Source organism: Salvelinus fontinalis, chromosome 11, assembly GCF_029448725.1.
Source record: "Salvelinus fontinalis isolate EN_2023a chromosome 11, ASM2944872v1, whole genome shotgun sequence".
NCBI classification, from domain to species: Eukaryota; Metazoa; Chordata; class Actinopteri; order Salmoniformes; family Salmonidae; genus Salvelinus; species Salvelinus fontinalis.
In genome coordinates this window covers 18,705,024-18,723,375 of record NC_074675.1, presented here as the reverse complement: position 1 = coordinate 18,723,375, position 18,352 = coordinate 18,705,024, and the positions used below count along the sequence as shown (strand labels likewise).

The window sequence follows — 18,352 nt, the reverse complement described above, 5'->3', positions numbered from 1 at the left end:
CAAGACCAGTCATTTTGTCCGTTTTTTTTGTTTGGTCTATCCTTTCCAAATATATGGAGAGTAAGACAACACCAAGGGGATTGAGCAAGGTAACAGAACCTCATGTGAACTGATTGACGTGTGTGTGTGTGTGTGTGTGCGTGCACGCTTGTGCTCACCTGTAAGTCTGGTTCCTTTGCTCTGTATAATGAGAACAGACTCTGTCCAACAATGCTGAGAAATGCAGCCCACTCCCAGACTCCTCCGCTCTAGGGAACGATCGAAAGAGAAAGTCTTGGATAGGAGAGCGCTGTGGAGAAGCTGTGGGATAAAGCTGGATATAGACAGGTTTTCAATTACTGGAAATACAGACACTCTAAATAACATGATTACAATCTGGAATCACTGCAAGTGTTCTGTAACATTGATTACATTATGCTTCAGAATGAATCTGGTTATACTCTATACAGTGCATTTGTAAGTATTCAGACCCCTTCCCCTAATCCACATTTTGTCACGTTACAGGCTTATTCCAAAACTGATTAAATATTTGTTTTACCTCCTCAATCTATATAGAATACCCCATAATGACAAAGCGAAAACAAGTTTTTAGAAATGTTTGCAACCGTATTCCACATAAAAAACAGAAATACCTTATGAACATAAGTATTCAGATCCTTTGCTATGAGACTCGAAATTGAGCTCAGGTGCATCCTGTTTCAATTGATCATCCTTGAGATGTTTCTACAACTTGATTGGAGTCCACCTGTGGTAAATTATATTGATTGGACATGATTTGGAAAGGCACACACCTGTCTATATAAGGTCCCACAGTTAACAGTGCATGTCAGAGCAAAAAGGAAAGCCATGAGGTCGAAGGAATTGTCCGTAGAGCTACGAGACAGGATTGTGTTGAGGCACAGATCTGGGGAAGGGTACCAAAAAATGTGCAGCATTGAAGGTCCCCAAGAACACAGTGTTCTCAAATCCTTCTTAAATAGAAGAAGTTTGGAACCACCAAGACTCTTCCTAGAGCTGGCCACCCGGCCAAACTGAGCAATCAGGGGAGAAGGGCAGTGAGGTGACCAAGAACCCGATGGTCACTCTGACAGAACTCCAGAGTTCTTCTGTGGAGATGGGAGAACCTTCCAGAAGGACAACCTGTAACGGTCGTTTTCCTCCTCGTCTGAGGAGGAGCATGGATCGGACCAAAACGCAGCGTGGGTTGAATACATGTTTGTTTTATTAAAGAAAGACGAAGACGGAAAAACTCTTAACAAACTACAAAACAATAAACAACGTTAACAGACCTGAACTTGTGAACATATAACACGAACACACGAACAGGAAGGAACACACGAATGACATGAACGAAACGAACGAATGAAAACAGTCCCGTGTGGCACAAACACTGACACAGGAACAATCACCCACCAACAAACAGTGTGAACAGCCTACCTAAATATGGTTCTCAATCAGAGGAAACGTAAAACACCTGCCCCTGATTGAGAACCATATCAGGCTAGTTAACAACCCTAAACATAGAAACAAATAACATAGACTGCCCACCCCAACTCACGCCCTGACCATACTAAACAAAGACAAAACAAAGGAAATAAGGTCAGGAACGTGACACAACCATCTCTGTAGCACTCCACCAATCAAGCCTTTATCGTAAAGTGGCCATACGGAAGCCACTCCTCAGTTAAAGGCACATGACAGCCCACTTGGAGTTTGCCAAAAGGCACCTAAAGGACTCTCAGACCATGAGAAACAGGATTCTCTGATGTGATAAAACCAAGATTCAACTCTTTGGCCTGAATGTCAAGTGTTACATCTGGAGAAAACCAGGTATCGCTCATCACCTGACCAATACCATCCCTACGGTGAAGCATGGTGGTGGCAGCATCATGCTGTGGGGAAGTTTTTCAGCGGCAGGGACTGGGAGACTAGTCAGGATCGAGGGAAATATGAATGGATCAAAGTACAGAGAGAACCTTGATGAAAACCTGCTCCAGAGCGCTCAGGACCTCAGACTCGGGCAAAGGTTCACCTTCCAACAGAACAACGACCCTAAGCACACAGCCAAGACAACGCAGGAGTGGCTTCGGGACAAGTTTCTGAATGTCCTTGAGTGGCCCAGCCAGAGTCCGGATTTGAACCCGATTGAACATCTCTGGAGACCTGAAGATAGCTGTGCAGTGACGCTCCCCATCCAACCTGACAGAGCTTGAGTGGATCTGCAGAGAAGAATGCGAGAAACTACCCAAATCCAGGTGTGCCAAGCTTGTAGCATCATACCCAATAAGACTCAAGGATGTCATTGCTGCCAAAGGTGCTTCAACAAAGTACTGAGTAAAGGGTCTGAATACTTACGTAAATGTGATATTTCAGTTTTGATTTTTAATACATTTGCAAAAATTTCTAAAAATCTGTTTTTGCATTGTCATTATGGGGTATTGTGTGTAGATTGATTAGGCTGTAACGTAACAAAAATGTGGAAAAAGTCAAGGGGTCTGAACAGTTTCCGAATGCACTGTAACAGAGAGTAATGTGGAATAGAGGTTTACCAGTTCAAATGGCCCCGGTGTCCTCAGCTGACGGACGAACTGGAGTAGGAGGAGAGTCTGGTGTTCTGGTAGACAGAGACCGTATGTCCCCCCACAGCCACCATACTGACCAGAAACACACAAAACAAATTGTGGAGATCAGTGGAATTATGATACCCATACACATTTCCCTCTGAAATTGTCATGTTAAAAAGAGTCCATCGTCGTTGCCCTCAAAGATTGAGTGATTTATTAAGTTAAACAGTTGTTTAGTACCCTCTGTCCATCGTCTGTCTCGCTGTGTGAGGGGCTCTTCCGTCTGGCCTGTCCACTGTGTGCTGGGAGCAGGAAGAGAAGAGCATCTTCCAGGATGAACTCTTTTGTGATCTGTCCGTCAAACCCGGGGTCCCTCAGCCCATCAAAGTGCAGGTCAGTCTCAGCCTTTCAGACAGGGATTATGGGAAACTTTTAGCAATGGCTTTCATTAAGGGACTGTACTGAGAGTAAGCATGTTCTGCCACCTAGTGGATATATGAGTTATCTTAATACCTTCGGATACGTATGAATGGGTGCCAACAATGACCTGCTCCCTTCCCTCTACCCTGACTCACACTTAGAGGTCTGAACGTATTGGAGAGGTGTAAGCAATGAGGGGAATTCAAGGAAGGAATTGGTCACATTGAACCTTAAGAGACATGTTGGTTTCCCTAAGATGAGTACATGGAACAGGCTATACAGCCTACAGAAGGAAACATCATCATGTTTATTAGTGGCTCGGGTTATAGGAGTGGAACCAATGGACACCATGTTTGGAATCTGGAAAAAGGGGAAGGCATCTCTGGGTCAAACCAATTAAAATACTTCAAGGGAGGCCCTTTAAGTGAAATGGCTTTTATAACTGCGACTAGTTGTATCACTCAGCAGTGTGCATGCATGGGTATGTGCGTGTGTGAGTGCACATGAGTGTTTGTATGCAACCCACATGTATGCAGCACAACAGCTAAAATACTGACTCTCTCTTCTCTGCTCAACTCGGAAGTTACACTACATGACCAAACGTATGTGGACACTTGCTTGTCGAACATCTCATTCCAAAATCATGGGCATTAATATCTAGTTGGTCCTCCCTTTGCTGCTATAACATCCTCCACTCTTCTGGGAAGGCTTTCCACTAGATGTTGGTACATTGCTTCCATTCAGCTACAAGAGGTCTAGTGAGGTCGGGCACTGATGTTGGGCGATTAGGTCTGGCTCGCAGTCTGCGTTCCAATTCATCCCAAAGGTGTTCGATGGGGTTGAGGTCAGGGCTCTGTGCAGGCCAGTCAAGTTCTTCCACACCGATCTCAACAAACCATTTCTGTATGGATATGGCTTTGTGCATATTGTCATGCTGAAACAGGAAAGGGCCTTCCCCAAACTGTTGCCACAAAGTTGGAATCCCAGAATCGTCTAGAATGTCATTGTATATTGTAGTATTAAGATTTCACTTCACTGGAACTAAGGGGCCTAGCCCGACCCATGAAAAACAGCCCCAGACCATTATTCCTCCTCCACCAAACTTTACAGTTGGCACTATGCATTGGGGCATGTAGCGTTCTCCTGGCATCCACCAAACTCAGATTAGTCTGTCGGACTGCCAGATGGTGAAGTATGATTCATCACTCCAGAGAACGCGTTTCCGCCGCTTTACACCACCCAGCCGACGCTTGTCATTCCGCATGGTAAACTTAGGCTTGTGTGCGGCTGCTCGGTCGCACATTGGAAAAACAATTAATGAAGCTCCTGACGAACAGTTATTGTGCTGACGTTGCTTCCAGTGGCAGTTTTGAACTCAGTAGTGTTGCAAACGAGGGCAGACGTTTTTTTACGCGCTATGCGCTTCACCACTCGGCTGTCCCGTTCTGTGAAGTTGTGTGGCCTACCACTTCGCGGCTGAGCCATTGTTGCTCCTAAAAGTTTCCACTTCTACAATAACAGCACATACAGTGGACCGGGGCAGCTCTAGCGGGGCAGAAATTTGACAAACTGAATTGTTGGAAAGGTGGCATCCTATGACGGTGCCACGTTGAAAGTCACTGAGCTCTTCAGTAAGGCCATTCTACTGCCAATGTTCGTCTATGGAGATTGCATGGCTGTGTGCTCGATTTTATACACCTGTCAGCAAAGGATGTGACTGAAATAGCCAAATCCACTCATTTGAAGGGCTGTCCACATACCTTTGGATATATAGTGCATGTTGACATGTTTGAATGTTGCAATCTCACAGTCTTATGGCACCACCTAGTGACTACTCTAAAACAGCATCAGTAGAGACCGGCTACAGTAGTAATGTGCCGACCAAGCAAGCACCCCCTCTTACCTTTACTATGATAGGCAGAAGGGAACCACTGAATTGAAGAGTGAATGTCATCAGCTGGAAACACAGGAGACACCACCTACGGGAGAAACAGTCACACAGAATAGTGACAAATCAGAACGATGTACAAAGATGAATAATTGAACAGCTGTGAGGTTGATCCAAGGAAGGCTAACCTGTGCCGAGAGCTAGGCTCCTCATTGGTCAATGCTGCCACCCTCAACACCTGACCTATGACCTCCTTCACATGGTCCAAGGCCTCATGGGATGCATCAGGACCCAGCTGCTGCAGAAGAAAGGGCTTGAGCTGAGAAGAGAAGGAGAAAGCGAGAGTTAAAAAAAAGAAAAACAGAAATAAAGAGAGAGCAAATGGGATAGAGAGAGGGGGAGGATAAAGAGAGAAAAGTTGTCAGTGTTAAAAAAAAGTCTGAAGAAGTTCAAGTCTGTACCCAGCAGAGTTGGATAGAGTCCAATTTAATTAACACCTCAGTATCAGTCAAACAAATAACTGATTCGCGCTCGTATGGAGAGATTCCATGTCATATTTAAAAGGAATTGATCACATGCTACGCACTGCTGCGGCAAAATAAACACTTGATACTCTGTTCCAACAGGTGGCAGTAATAGTCCACATTCGCTAATCCACAACCCCAGTTTTGATATGACACATGAAAACTCCAACCACTCTCTCAGTCCCATCAATATTACATCTAATAGATCTAATCTAGTTAGATTACATTTCATCTGACAGACACAGATTTCATTTGAGATAATCCCGATAAGGCGCCAGTGAGTGACGGTTGGACAGGGTTGGGAATCAGGCATTACTGTGCTCAAATCCGAAGCATGTGGCGTGTTTGGCTGGTCCACAGCAACACATGCACGCGCATGGGTGATTTTGCAACTTCGTTCACTGGCTCGGCAAGCTTTCAGAAATTAAAATGTATTGAAACACCATTTTAACAGTATTATAATTGTCTTTGATTTGTCTAAAAAATAATATCTGATAATGGCTGCGATCGTACTATTCAGGAATGTATATATTTTCGTCATTTTTCTCAGACAGTCTTAGACAAATACCATTTCCATCACATCATTAAACATCCATTTAGCTTGAAAATGAAATAACATACAATTATTTTTATAACACATTTCTTATACATTTGTACATCAACTTGCATTGAACATTATTTTAAGTGCTTTTTAAGGTTTTCCTAAAATGAATAATTCAACACAACGCCTGAATGTATAAACCTGCCTTTGTGACATCTGAAAAGATTTATTTATCATAAAAAATAAGATATTTCCACCCAACCTTTTTGTGAGATGATGATAACAACCATATGATTTTCCTATCTAAAAACAAATCAATGTAAATTATACACAATATCCTAATTTACCTAAAAATATGGGTGTGGTGGAAATGACATCTACGTAAAAAGAACAACTTATGAAAACAATATTTTATTGCAAACATTTTGAACAACAACCTTTGTGGAACATTTAATGAATTTAAGAAAAAGTAAGATTCCAAAAGTGGGCAGAGCTCAAGGAAGTAGGCCAGTATTTTTGAGAGATAAGCCCAGATTGCAGAGTGGTCATCCGCATAGAAGAGCTCAGTGAGCAACGTGAAACTGTATCATTTGTGGTACGTCCAACACAGGTGTGGAGGGTCAACTGCACGTGAGAATCACCAAAGTGAACTGCCTGTATTTCACTGGTGTATTTACACAGGTAGTTCTCTCAGTGGTACAACTTTGGTTTTAGAAGTGGGGTGGAAATAATTATAACAATTTGTTTTATCCTGTCGGATAAACACCAGCCTACCCGACCGCTCGGGGGTGTCTGCATGGTCCTAAAGCATACCGCTGCCTCATTCTGTATCACATTCAAATGATAAAACTGGAGGGGACAAAAATGCAATTTCAGAATGTGAGAGGGACATGCCGCACCCCCGTCCCCAGTGAAAGTTGCGCCCCTAAGTTCTCTGCAAAGTCAATATGCACGATGATCTCCTTTTTCCTCAGATTCTCTTTCAATTGTCTCAGTTTGGAGTATTGGTGTCGAAAGTTGTACACGTGTTTCCCCAACTTCTCTTTCAATCCTTTGGAGAAGTCCTCCAGTAGAATCTGCAGTGTGCCACATACCTTTTCTTATTCTGTCAAATGTACAGTGAACTTCTCCATGTTTCCCTCTTCAGCTTTGTTTTTCCACTCAAACCACCATGTCTGCTCACCAGCATCAAAGTCAGATGTTTTAAGCTCTTTGGCTTGGCAAAGGGAGCACTCTGTACATGCACTCTTTCTTCAGGTTCTCACAGCACAAAGACTCAATAAGGTTCTCATTGTTGCTGCAGCTGATCTTCTTAAGGGAAGGGAACTTCTTCGGAGGGAACTTCTTCGGAGTTCCCTTAATTTTCTGTTTTGTCTTTGGGGAATCTTATCTATCCATTTTCTTCATCAGTTGATCATACCTTTTTTTTGTATTTCTCAGTTTTCCCGATATGCTTTATCAGGTTTGACATTTGTTTTTGAGCGACCTCTTCCAAACTTTTTCCTTCCAGCAAGTATTAGACTTCTCATTCCTGTTGCAAATGATGAGGAAGGGGTATCAGGGCGTGCATCAGGGCAGGTAAGTTAGGGGCAGGTATGATGGCCTCATGTTCTGGCTGCAAGTCCTCTGGTGACTAAGGTGTTGTGGTGCCTGATGGGTAGGTCTTTATTGCAACTGTTCTCTTTAAAGTCTGTCTTCTATTCTGTTGGTTGCATTTCCATTGCCATCTCTTGCTTCTTTGTTCTCGCTTTGTAAGCTCAGAGATAGATATCACTTCTCCCTTCTCTTTTTTCTTCCAGTATCTCTCCCTGTCTTTTTGCAGATGTTCCTGGTGTCGTATAGGAAAATTTTTGTTTTGTTTCTATGTCTGTGACTTCTGTGTTGTTTTATGTGGCATCTTCTAAAAACAAAGAAAAATACTACTTAAGTTTTCCAATAGTGCACACCTTGGAGTATTTTCTAGACTAAAGCAATTTAAAACATGATTAAATAAGCATAAAGTAAAAAGTAAAAAGTAATAACATAATGGATTTTTGTCATTTCCACCACTTCCTGTCATTTCCATCACAGGTAAGGTTGTGATGGAAATGACTGTGATGGAAATGACGCTTCTGCTGTTTTTGGAGAAACATTTGACTGCTTAGCATGCTTTGGCCAGTATTTTAGCTAGCATATGGTTTACACTAAATACATCAAATATATTTGAAAAATCAAAATTCCATCACAAATTAAAGAAATTTTAGCCTGTTTGGAAATGACTGACAATAAAAATATTCTCTACACAACCTAGACTTATCTTCAACTTCTGGACATCACATCTGGAACAACTGTCCTCTGCAGATATGTGATCCCGTTTCACAATACGTTTCCATGGTAACTAAGCTAACATTCTCTTGACAAAACTTTATTAATGAGGAATTTGCCATCAGTGGTGAAAATGACACCACGACCAAAGGACAGGCATATTTTGTGTAAATAACAATATAAAGGGCATACTCACAATACATATTGAAAGAGATTTTATTTAATTGACTTAATTGACATAATGTGTAATTATTAATGTTTTCTCATAGAAAAACATAGTAGAAGCTCAAAAGTCTGGGTCAGGGACAAGGGCAAAACAGCTCAAATTGAGGTATAAAATGCATCTGAAAAGTAGCTAAAATACTTGATAGAGAGGTGTTTAAAAAAAATATGGGGTGATTGTAGTGTGAACTTCACATATAAAGAATAAAAACTATATATTTTTTTATAAAATCCCCCAAATTGACCCTGAGGATATAGAAGTTCCCATCGTTGCAGAATTACCCGCATACACGAACAAACACACTGAACACTATTAATAGGGCCTTTTAAAGGGGACTGGGAGTCTCCGGAGACAACAACATCATAATGGCAGTAGGATCAGGATGTTCAGAGCTCCAGATATTTGGCATGGTTTTGGTCATCTGGTGACTCAGCTAGTGTGAGTTTTAGAGACACGTAGGAGATGTCAACGAGAGGTTGACTAGTCAGAAGAGATATGAGATTGGATAAGAGTCGATAGTTGATTGGTATAACAGAGTGGAAAGTTGGGTTATTGGAAAGGAACACTACGGTTTACTGGGTTTCTGCCGGGGAGAGACTGTTTTGGCAGTAGTTGTGTGTGCGTGTGTGCGTGTGTGTGTGTGTGTGTGTGTGTGTGTGTGTGTGTGTGTGTGTGTGTGTGTGTGTGTGTGTGTGTGTGTGTGTGTGTGTGTGTGTGTTTGCACATGCTCCAGTATTTTAGCATGTTTACGACAAAAGAAGCACAAAAACAACACTAGGCCTGAACGTAACTTTAAGAAATAACTGGAGAATATAAATAGCAGAAACATTATGTTCCCTTAAAGCTATATATCCAATCTATCCATTATACTGCATGTGCAGTCAGAGTGTATCCACTTGGCCTGTTTGCAGCACAGTGTGAATTGAAAGCCCTAAGCTCATTTACGAGCAATATGCTAGGAACGCACTTAGCCAGCTACCACACAACCCTCCACTACACAGCTGTAACAGCCTAATCAACATCACATGGAGAAAATACGCAGCTCAAACATTCTGGAGAAACAAGAGTTTTCTTAGAGGCATAGCTCAAGATCTGTACTGTTTAATGTAGGTCCAGCTTTATCAAGAACTCAGGGCTACATTCAATAAAAAATAGGTTATATATATACAGTATACCCTATTTTATCGAATATAGCCCTACACAAACACTACCGTTCAAAAGTCTGGGGTCACTTACAAAATGTCTTTGTTTTTTAAAGAAAAGCTACTTTTTTGACCATTAACATTAAATTGATCAGAAATACAGTGTAGACATTGTAAATTACCATTGTAGCAGGAAATGGCAGATATTTAATGGAATATCTACATAGGAGTACATTAAATAGTACCCGCAAAACACCAGTCTCAATGTCAACATTGAGGAGGCGACTCCGGCATGCTGTGTCACGATCGTCGTATGGTGGAAGAGAGGAGGACCAAAGCGCAGCGTGGTTAGAATACATTCTACGTTTAATGACACGAAACGAAGAACACTTGACAAACTAAACAAAACAACAAACCGACGAACGTGACGCTATAAACAAATATAGTGCTGACACTAAACACTACACATAGACATAGACACTGCCCCATAAACATACAAGCACAACCCCCACCTGTGGACGTCGGGCCCTCATACCACCCTCATGGAGTCTGTTTCTGACCGTTTGAGCAGACACATGCACATTTGTGGCCTGCTGGAGGTCATTTTGCAGGGCTCTGGCAGTGCACCTCCTTGCACAAAGGCGGAGGTAGCGGTCCTGCTGCTGGGTTGTTGCCCTCCTACGGCCTCCTCCACGTCTCCTGATGTACTGGCCTGTCTCCTGGTAGCGCCTCCATGCTCTGGACACTACGCTGACAGACACAGCAAACCTTTTTGCCACAGCTCGCATTGATGTGCCATCCTGGATGAACTGCACTACCTGAGCCACTTGTGTGGGTTGTAGACTCCGTCTCATGCTACCACTAGAGTGAGAGCACCGCCAGCATTCAAAAGTGACCAAAACATCAGCCAGGAAGCAAAGGAACTGAGAAGTGGTCTGTGGTCACCACCTGCAGAATCACTCCTTTTTTGGGGGTGTCTTGCTAATTGCCTATAATTTCCACCTTTTGTCTATTCCATTTGCACAACAGCATGTGACATTTATTGTCAATCAGTGTTGCTTCCTAAGTGGACAGTTTGATTTCACAGAAGTGTGATTGACTTGGAGTTACATTGTGTTGTTTAAGTGTTCCCTTTATTTTTTTGAGCAGTGTATATATATATATTTATAGTGCCAGTCAAAAGTTTGGACACACCTACTCATTCAAGGGTTTTTCTTTATTTTTACTATTTTCTACATTGTAGAATAATAGTGAAGACATCAAAACTATGAAATAACACATATGGAATCATGTAGTAACCAAAAAAGTGTTAAACAAATCAAAATATATTTAATATTTTAGATTCTTCAAAAGTAGCCACACTTTGCCTTGATGACTGCTTGGCACACTCTTGGCATTCTCTCAATCACCTTCATGAGGAATGCTTTTCCAGCAGTCTTGAAGGAGTTCCCACATATGCTGAGCACTTGTTGCCTGCTTTTTCTTCACTCTGCGGTCCAACTCATCCCAAACCATCTCAGTTGGGTTGAGGTCAGGTGATTGTGGAGGCCTGGTCATCTGTGACAGCACTCCATCACTCTCCTTGGTCAAATAGCCCTTACACAGCCTGGAGGTTTCTTTTGGGTCATTGTTTTGTTGAAAAACAAATGATATTCCCACTAAGGGCAAACCAGATGGGATGGCATATCGCTGCAGAATGCTGTGGTAGCCATGCTGGTTAAGTGTGCCTTGAATTCTAAATAAATCACAGACAGTGTCACCAGCAAAGCACCCCCACACCATCACATCTCCTCCTCCATGCTTCATGGTGGGAACCACACAAGGGGAGATCATCCGTTCACCTATTCTGCGTCTCACAAAGACATGGCGGTTGGAACCAAAAATCTCACATTTGGACTCATCAGACCAAAGGACATATTTCCACAGGTCTAATGTCCATTCTTCGTATTTCTTGGTCCAAGCAAGTCTCTTCTTCTTATTGATGTCCTTTAGTAGTGTTTTTTTGCAGCAATTCGACCATGAAGGCCTGATTCACGCAGTCTCCTCTGAACAGTTGATGTTGAGATGTGTCTGTTACTTGAACTCTGTGAAGCATTTATTTGGGCTGCTATCTGAGGTGCAGTTAACTCTAATGAGTGTTACCCTCTGCAGCAGAGGTAACTCTGGGTCCATCCCTGTGGCGGTCCTCATGAGAGCCAGTTTCATCATAGCGCTTGATGGTTTTTGCGACTGCACTTGAAGAAACGTTCAAAGTTCTTGAAATTTTCCGGATTGACTGACATTCATGTCTTAAAGTAATGATGGACTGTCATTTCTATTTGCTTATTTGAGCTGTTCATGCCATAATATGGACTTGGTCTTTTACCACATAGGGCTATCTACAGTATACCACCCCTACCTTGTCACAACACAACTGATTAGCTCAAATGCATTAAGAAGGGAAAAAAATCCATATTTAAACTTTTAACAAGGCACGCCTGTTAATCGAAAAGCATTCCAGGTGACTACCTCATGAAGCTGGTTGAGAGAATGCCAAGAGTGTGCCAAGCTGTCATCAAGGTAAAATGTGGCTACTTTGAAGAATCTCAAATATAAAATATATTTTGATTTGTTAACACTTTTCTGGTGACTACGGTACATGATTCCATATGTGTTGTTTCATAGTTTTGATGTCTTCACTATTATTCTAGCAGTAAAAATAAAGAAAATCTCTGGAATGTGTAAGTGTGTCCAAACTTTTGACTGGTACTATATATATATACATACACACACACACACACACACACACACACACACACACACACACACACACACACACACACACACACACACACACACACACACACACACACACACACACACACACACACACACACACAGTTGAAGTCGGAAGTATACATACACTTAGGTTGGAGTCATTCAAGCTCGCTTTTCAACCACTTCACAAATGTCTTGTTAGCAAACTATAGTTTGTGCAAACTATAGTTTGTGCATGACAAGTAATTTTTTCAACAATTGTTTACAGACAGATTATTTCACTTAATCACAATTCCAGTGGGTCAGAAGTTTACATTTACATTTACATTTACACTAAGTTGATTGTGCCTTTAAACAGCTTGGAAAATTCCAGAAAATTCTGTCATGGCTTTAGAAGCTTCTGATATGCTAATTGACTTCATTTGAGTCAATTGGAGGTGTACCTGTGGATGTATTTCAAGGCCTACCTTCAAACTCAGTGCCTCTTTGCTTGACATTATGGGAAATTTAAAAGAAATCAGCCAAGACCTTAGAAAAAAAATTGTAGACCTCCAAAAGTCTGGTTCATCCTTGGGAGAAATAGGAAGGAGACACGTTCTGTCTCCTAGAGATGAACGTACTTTGGTGCGAAAAGTGCAAATCAATCCCAGAACAACAGCAAAGGAGCTTGTGAAGATGCTGGAGGAAACGGGTACAAAAGTATCTATTTCCACAGTAAAACGAGTCCTATCTCGACTCGCCACTGCTCCAAAAACCCCATAAAAAAGCCAGACTACAGTGTGCAACTGCACATGAGGACAAAGTTCTTACTTTTTGGAGAAATTTCTTCTGGTCTGATGAAACAAAAATAGAACTGTTTGGCCATAATGACCATCGTTATTTTTCAAGGAAAAAGGGAGATGCTTGCAAGACAAAGAACACCATCCCAAACGTGAAGCACATGGGTGGCAGCATCATGTTGTGGGCGTGCTTTGCTGCAGGAGGGGCTGGTGCACTTCACAAAATAGATGGCATCATGAGTTGGAAAATTATGTGGATATATTGAAGCAACATCTCAAGATATCAGTCAGGAAGTTAAAGCTTGGTCGCAAATGGACAATGACCCCAAGCATACTTCCAAAGTTGTGGCAAAATGGCTTAAGGACAACAAAGTCAAGGTAGTGGAGTGGCCATCACAAAGCCTTCAATCCCATCCCCCTGACCTCAATCCCATAGAAAATTTGCGGTCAGAACTGAAAAAGCGTGTGCGAGCAAGGAGGCCTACAAACCTGACTCAGTTACACCAGCTCTGTCAGGAGGAATATGCCAAAATTCACCCAACTTATTGTGGGAAGCTTGTGGAGGGCTACCTGAAACATTTGGCCCAATTTAAACAATTTATGCTACCAAATACTAATTGAGTGTATGTAAACTTCTGACCCACTGGGATGTGGTGAAAGAAATAAAAGCTGAAATGAATAATTATCTCAACAATTATTCTGACAATTCACATTCTTAAAATAAAGTGGTGATCCTAACTGACCTAAGACAGGGAATTTCTACTAGGATTAAATGTCAGGAATTGTGAAAAACTGATTTTAAAAGTATTTGGCAAAGGTGTATGTAAACGTCCGACTTCAACTGTATATCACATTGAATATAATGAATTTATAACCCCAGATACCTGGTGAACAGATTAGATTGAATAGCGTCCTCAGTACCTGTGTGGTGTGGCTGTCCGTGTCTTCGCTTGTCCTGACCAGGCCCGTGTGATGAAGGAAGGCTGTGAGCGGCGTTACCGAGGTAACCAGGACATAAACCGTCACCATGGCAACGAGGCCAGGGCTCACCAAGTTAAGTGTGGTGATAGCTGGGTTCCTAGGGGAAGGGAAAACGACAACAACGATAACATTAGCTAAGAAAAACAAACCCATTTGTTTCAACGAGCGAATAGACCCCTGAACACAATTGAGCTGTCAGTTTCGACTAAGGTAAACGTGTTATTACTGGCAGAGTTGACTGACCAATCACCATGTGCCACATGACGAACATCTCCCAGCTTGGGGAGGGGCGATCCACAGGCAGATGGATTGATGCGTAATGCCAGGCCTGAAACAAAACACGGTAACAGAGAAACACACACACAAGTGATGAGAGAGTAATCTGTAACTAGTGATGACAGAGACGGTTGAATTTATCATCTATCCTATCACAAGGCGTTGACATCAGGGCCGTTATCCGAGGTGGAGTAGAGCAGTTCATTTTTGCTGAGTTTGCATTCCTTGTGCTGGTTATGAGTTATGAAATAGCAGAGCAGCTGTGTGTGTATCCTTGCCTAATAAGTGTCAACCCCTATACATGTTTTGCTTTTGCATATCAACAGCCCACTGGACATGGATGTCAAATCAACGTCTAATCCACATTGGTTCAACGTAATTTCCTTGAAATGACGTGGAAACAACGTTGATTCAACCAGTGTGTTCCCAGTGGGAGGGAGTGAGAGTGTGTTGTCATTCTCTGGCACCGTACTACTAATGACATTTCCCACCGGTGGAAACGTGGCGCCAGTAGAGAGAGGGTGTGTGTTCTAAGGCCCAAATCACTATCAGTCCTCGGCATGTTTCAAACTCCTCTCACATTCCTCGGACTCAAATCATTGGCCAGAGAAGGATGAACAAAGCACTCAAATTCAAATCAGTTCTACTGGTAATCCACATCCCTCACATATGATATCTGAATCACAATCTAACGTTCAAATATTTCCAAGTTCTAATGGAGCTAGACTAAACCTGAAAGACAGAGAAAACCAAACCCCTGTATTCCCTGAAACCACACAACACTGTATTCCCTGAAACCACACAAAACCCTGAATTAGGCCCAAACTAGGAAACGGACCCCCTGCCCCTCCTCTCCTCCTGTACCCGGGACATGGCAGTGATTATGCCTGTGTCAGTCAGATTCACTCTGCCGTTTGTAAGATAAATTATGTTCTCAAACAAAGGGTGGGCAGAGACCTGGGTCCTGGTCTAAGTAAGAGGGGTGTGGGCGGTCTAAAAGACCTGAAGAGGGGCTGTGAGGGGGTCTGCGGGACTTCAAGCTGAAAGGGGGCAATTGAGGAGGAGACACTCGCCTTCAACCAGGACTGCACCAATGTCAACATTTGTGTGGGAGACGCGCCAAAAAGAAAGGACAATATTGTTCTAGAAGTGGGAGACAATCTGTTCTGTACAGGGAAGAGAACTCAAAACAAAGAGTAAAGAGGTGGAGGAGAACACACAGAGGACCCTCAGGTACTGTCTAAGTCAAGCCCGTTGGTTGTCATTATCTTCCTTCTGAGATATAAAGAAGATAAGTGCCCTTGACGCCAACCAAAAATATATTTTTTGCCCCATCTCCATCAAAGCCCCTCTCTCACTCACTCAATCCATTATCTTTCTTTTCATGCAGTTCTAACAGAGGACGAATATAAGCAGAGATGCATTGGGTCATTATTAACAACTTCTCGGAACTGATCGTTCTCAGAAAGCCAAATTAGAGAGAGAGAGAGCAGGTATGAAAGCACTGCAACCCTACGCACGCTGCGCCTTGGTCCATTTATTCCACAGACGATCGTGACACTGCAACCTTTTGAACAAAACAGCCACGCATCTTCTCCAAAATGTATCTTCGGCTCATCGTCTACGGTTTCCACTGATACAACTTTAAATAGTACTTTAAGTACTTCAATTTATAGAAGTTTATACAATTTATAGAAGTTACACAAGTCTAGTTACATACGGGTGATTTCCATGAAAACACATCTGTATTTTAAATGTCTGCTAGCATTGGTCCAAATCTCTACTTTAAGGAACTCAAAGAGCTCGCCTGAAAACTAAAGGTTGCCTGGAAACAAGTGATGACTCACCTAGGTCGTGTTCATTAGGGCACACAACAGAAAATGTTTTCAACGTTTCTTATTGGACAAGTCTCCCCGTTTCAGTCAGTTGTCTTCAGTTTGGTGCATAATGAACACGGCCCAGATATCGTGTATCAGTCAGCGCGCCAGCTGTAGACTCACCTGCTAGCCGGCTGTCTGTCTGGAAGCGACAGAGCCCGTCCACATCAGAGAAGGCCCCCACCAGCCCAGGTATCATGTTGACCTGAGGAGATGACAGATGGGATCCAGTGGATCCAAAGGCAACAAATGAAAGTTAGTGGACTTGTTTGAAGTTGAGGCAAGAGGACTTAGCCAGGTCCCAGATCTGTTTGTGCTGTCTTGCCGACTCCTATAGACCATAGTACAAGCAACAAACAGATCTGGGACAAGGCTAAGGATGGTCCTATACGGTCTCATGTTATGGGATGTTGGTGTTATAGGAGGGTGTGTAAAGGAGAGAGGGAGAATGAGAGAGGGAGAAGGGAATGTGATGTTTGTTGTTGGAGGAGTTCACTGTGTGTTTTCCTGTCGTGTTTGAACTGAGATCCACCATCTCAGGACAGAGTCGTTTTCACTGAATTCTCTCTTGGAAGCCGACTTAGTCCTGGCTTCTAAAAATATTTTCTAGAAGAATCTCTGGGTGGATCTGATTTCACATGAATGCTAGAAGAAAAAAAACTGGGGGTCGTTAGGTGATCAAGCTTCCTTGCTGGGGTTTGAGGAGACTGTGTTACACCAATATGAAACGCACATTAAAACTACACAACCATCATACCCATGTCGGGCAACAGTCCGACACGGGGTAACATTCCCACATAGGTCACCAATGTTCCCGTATGAAACGACCTTCCAGTTGAGCATTCCCGTACAGTGTGTACACACACTGTACGGGAATGCTCAACTGGAAGGTTGCCTCATACGGGAACATTGGTGACCTATGTGCTGGTCTCACCCTCTGATGGGGCTGCAGATGGGAGAAGGACACTCTCCTCAGACAACTCTTCTCTGAACCGCTCAGACACACCAACATACTCCACTCCACACTTCCACCTGAGAGAGAGAGGGAAATGAGAGGGAACGGATAAAAGTAAGCATCTTGTACAAATAAATGAAGCTTTTGAAACCATACCAAATACGGTGCTCCAACTGTGTGAGGTAGAGAGAGAGAGAGAGAGAGAGAGAGAGAGAGAGAGAGAGAGAGAGAGAGAGAGAGAGAGATAGAGAGAGAGAGAGACAGAAAGGGAGAGGCAGAGAGATGCGGACATAACAGAAATCGAGAGAGAGAGAGAGCGAGAGAGAGCGAGAGCGAGAGCGAGAGAGAGAGAGAGAGAGAGAGAGAGAGAGAGAGACAGAGAGAGAGAGAGAGAGAGAGACAGAGAAAGAGACAGAGACAGAGACAGAGAGAGAGGCAGAGAGAAACGGACATAACAGAAATCGAGAGAGAGAGAGAGAGAGAGAGCGAGAGAGAGAGAGAAACATCTGTTAGCGATTGTACAGCCAGTATTTGGAGAGGAGAGGAAACGTGGTGTTTTTGGCCAGAACCATGGCTGTTTTGGTCTCACTGTTCTGAAGCATTGAGAATAGGAGGAAGTGACTTAACAGCTATTATGGCAGCCTAGAGATGAATGGATAGCAAGAACTTTACTTTTGTGTGTGTAAATATATATATATACACATACATGCACACCTACACCTGTGTCTGTATACAGAGAGAGATTAAGTGAGTGTAGTGTTCTTTGTAACCTATAATCATTGCTTTCAGGTCTTGCAACAGCTCCCATATCAGACTGCCATTGGTCTGAGTTGACCCTGATACAGCCCAGAGCCCCAGACCTTCAGAACAGCACACACACACACACACACACACACACACACACACACACACACACACACACACACACACACACACACACACACACACACACACACACACACACACACACACACACACACACACAGAGCCTGGAATTTAGTGATTTTAGGGGCAAGGCCATTTGGCCTTCAAGAGGTACCCAATCTGCCAGGGCACCAAGGCCATTTGCTAGGGCACCAAGGCCAATTCAATTTATTTGAAAAACTAAAAACAGTAGCTTT

General features: G+C 42.9%; 1 protein-coding gene across 1 annotated transcript in view; it reads right to left on the bottom strand.

The window, feature by feature from the left end:
* LOC129865223 (cadherin-like and PC-esterase domain-containing protein 1) overlaps window positions 1-18,352 on the bottom strand; it is a 102,551-nt gene that overhangs the window by 43,691 nt on the left and 40,508 nt on the right. Inside the window, exons 3-11 of the mRNA XM_055937825.1 lie at window positions 17,211-17,308; window positions 16,400-16,481; window positions 14,367-14,451; window positions 14,064-14,220; window positions 5,061-5,191; window positions 4,888-4,963; window positions 2,805-2,969; window positions 2,550-2,654; window positions 159-313 (exon numbers count right to left, since the gene is read on the bottom strand). Coding sequence (XP_055793800.1) covers window positions 159-313; window positions 2,550-2,654; window positions 2,805-2,969; window positions 4,888-4,963; window positions 5,061-5,191; window positions 14,064-14,220; window positions 14,367-14,451; window positions 16,400-16,481; window positions 17,211-17,308 — 1,054 coding nt within the window. The remainder of the gene's footprint in view (window positions 1-158; window positions 314-2,549; window positions 2,655-2,804; window positions 2,970-4,887; window positions 4,964-5,060; window positions 5,192-14,063; window positions 14,221-14,366; window positions 14,452-16,399; window positions 16,482-17,210; window positions 17,309-18,352) is intronic.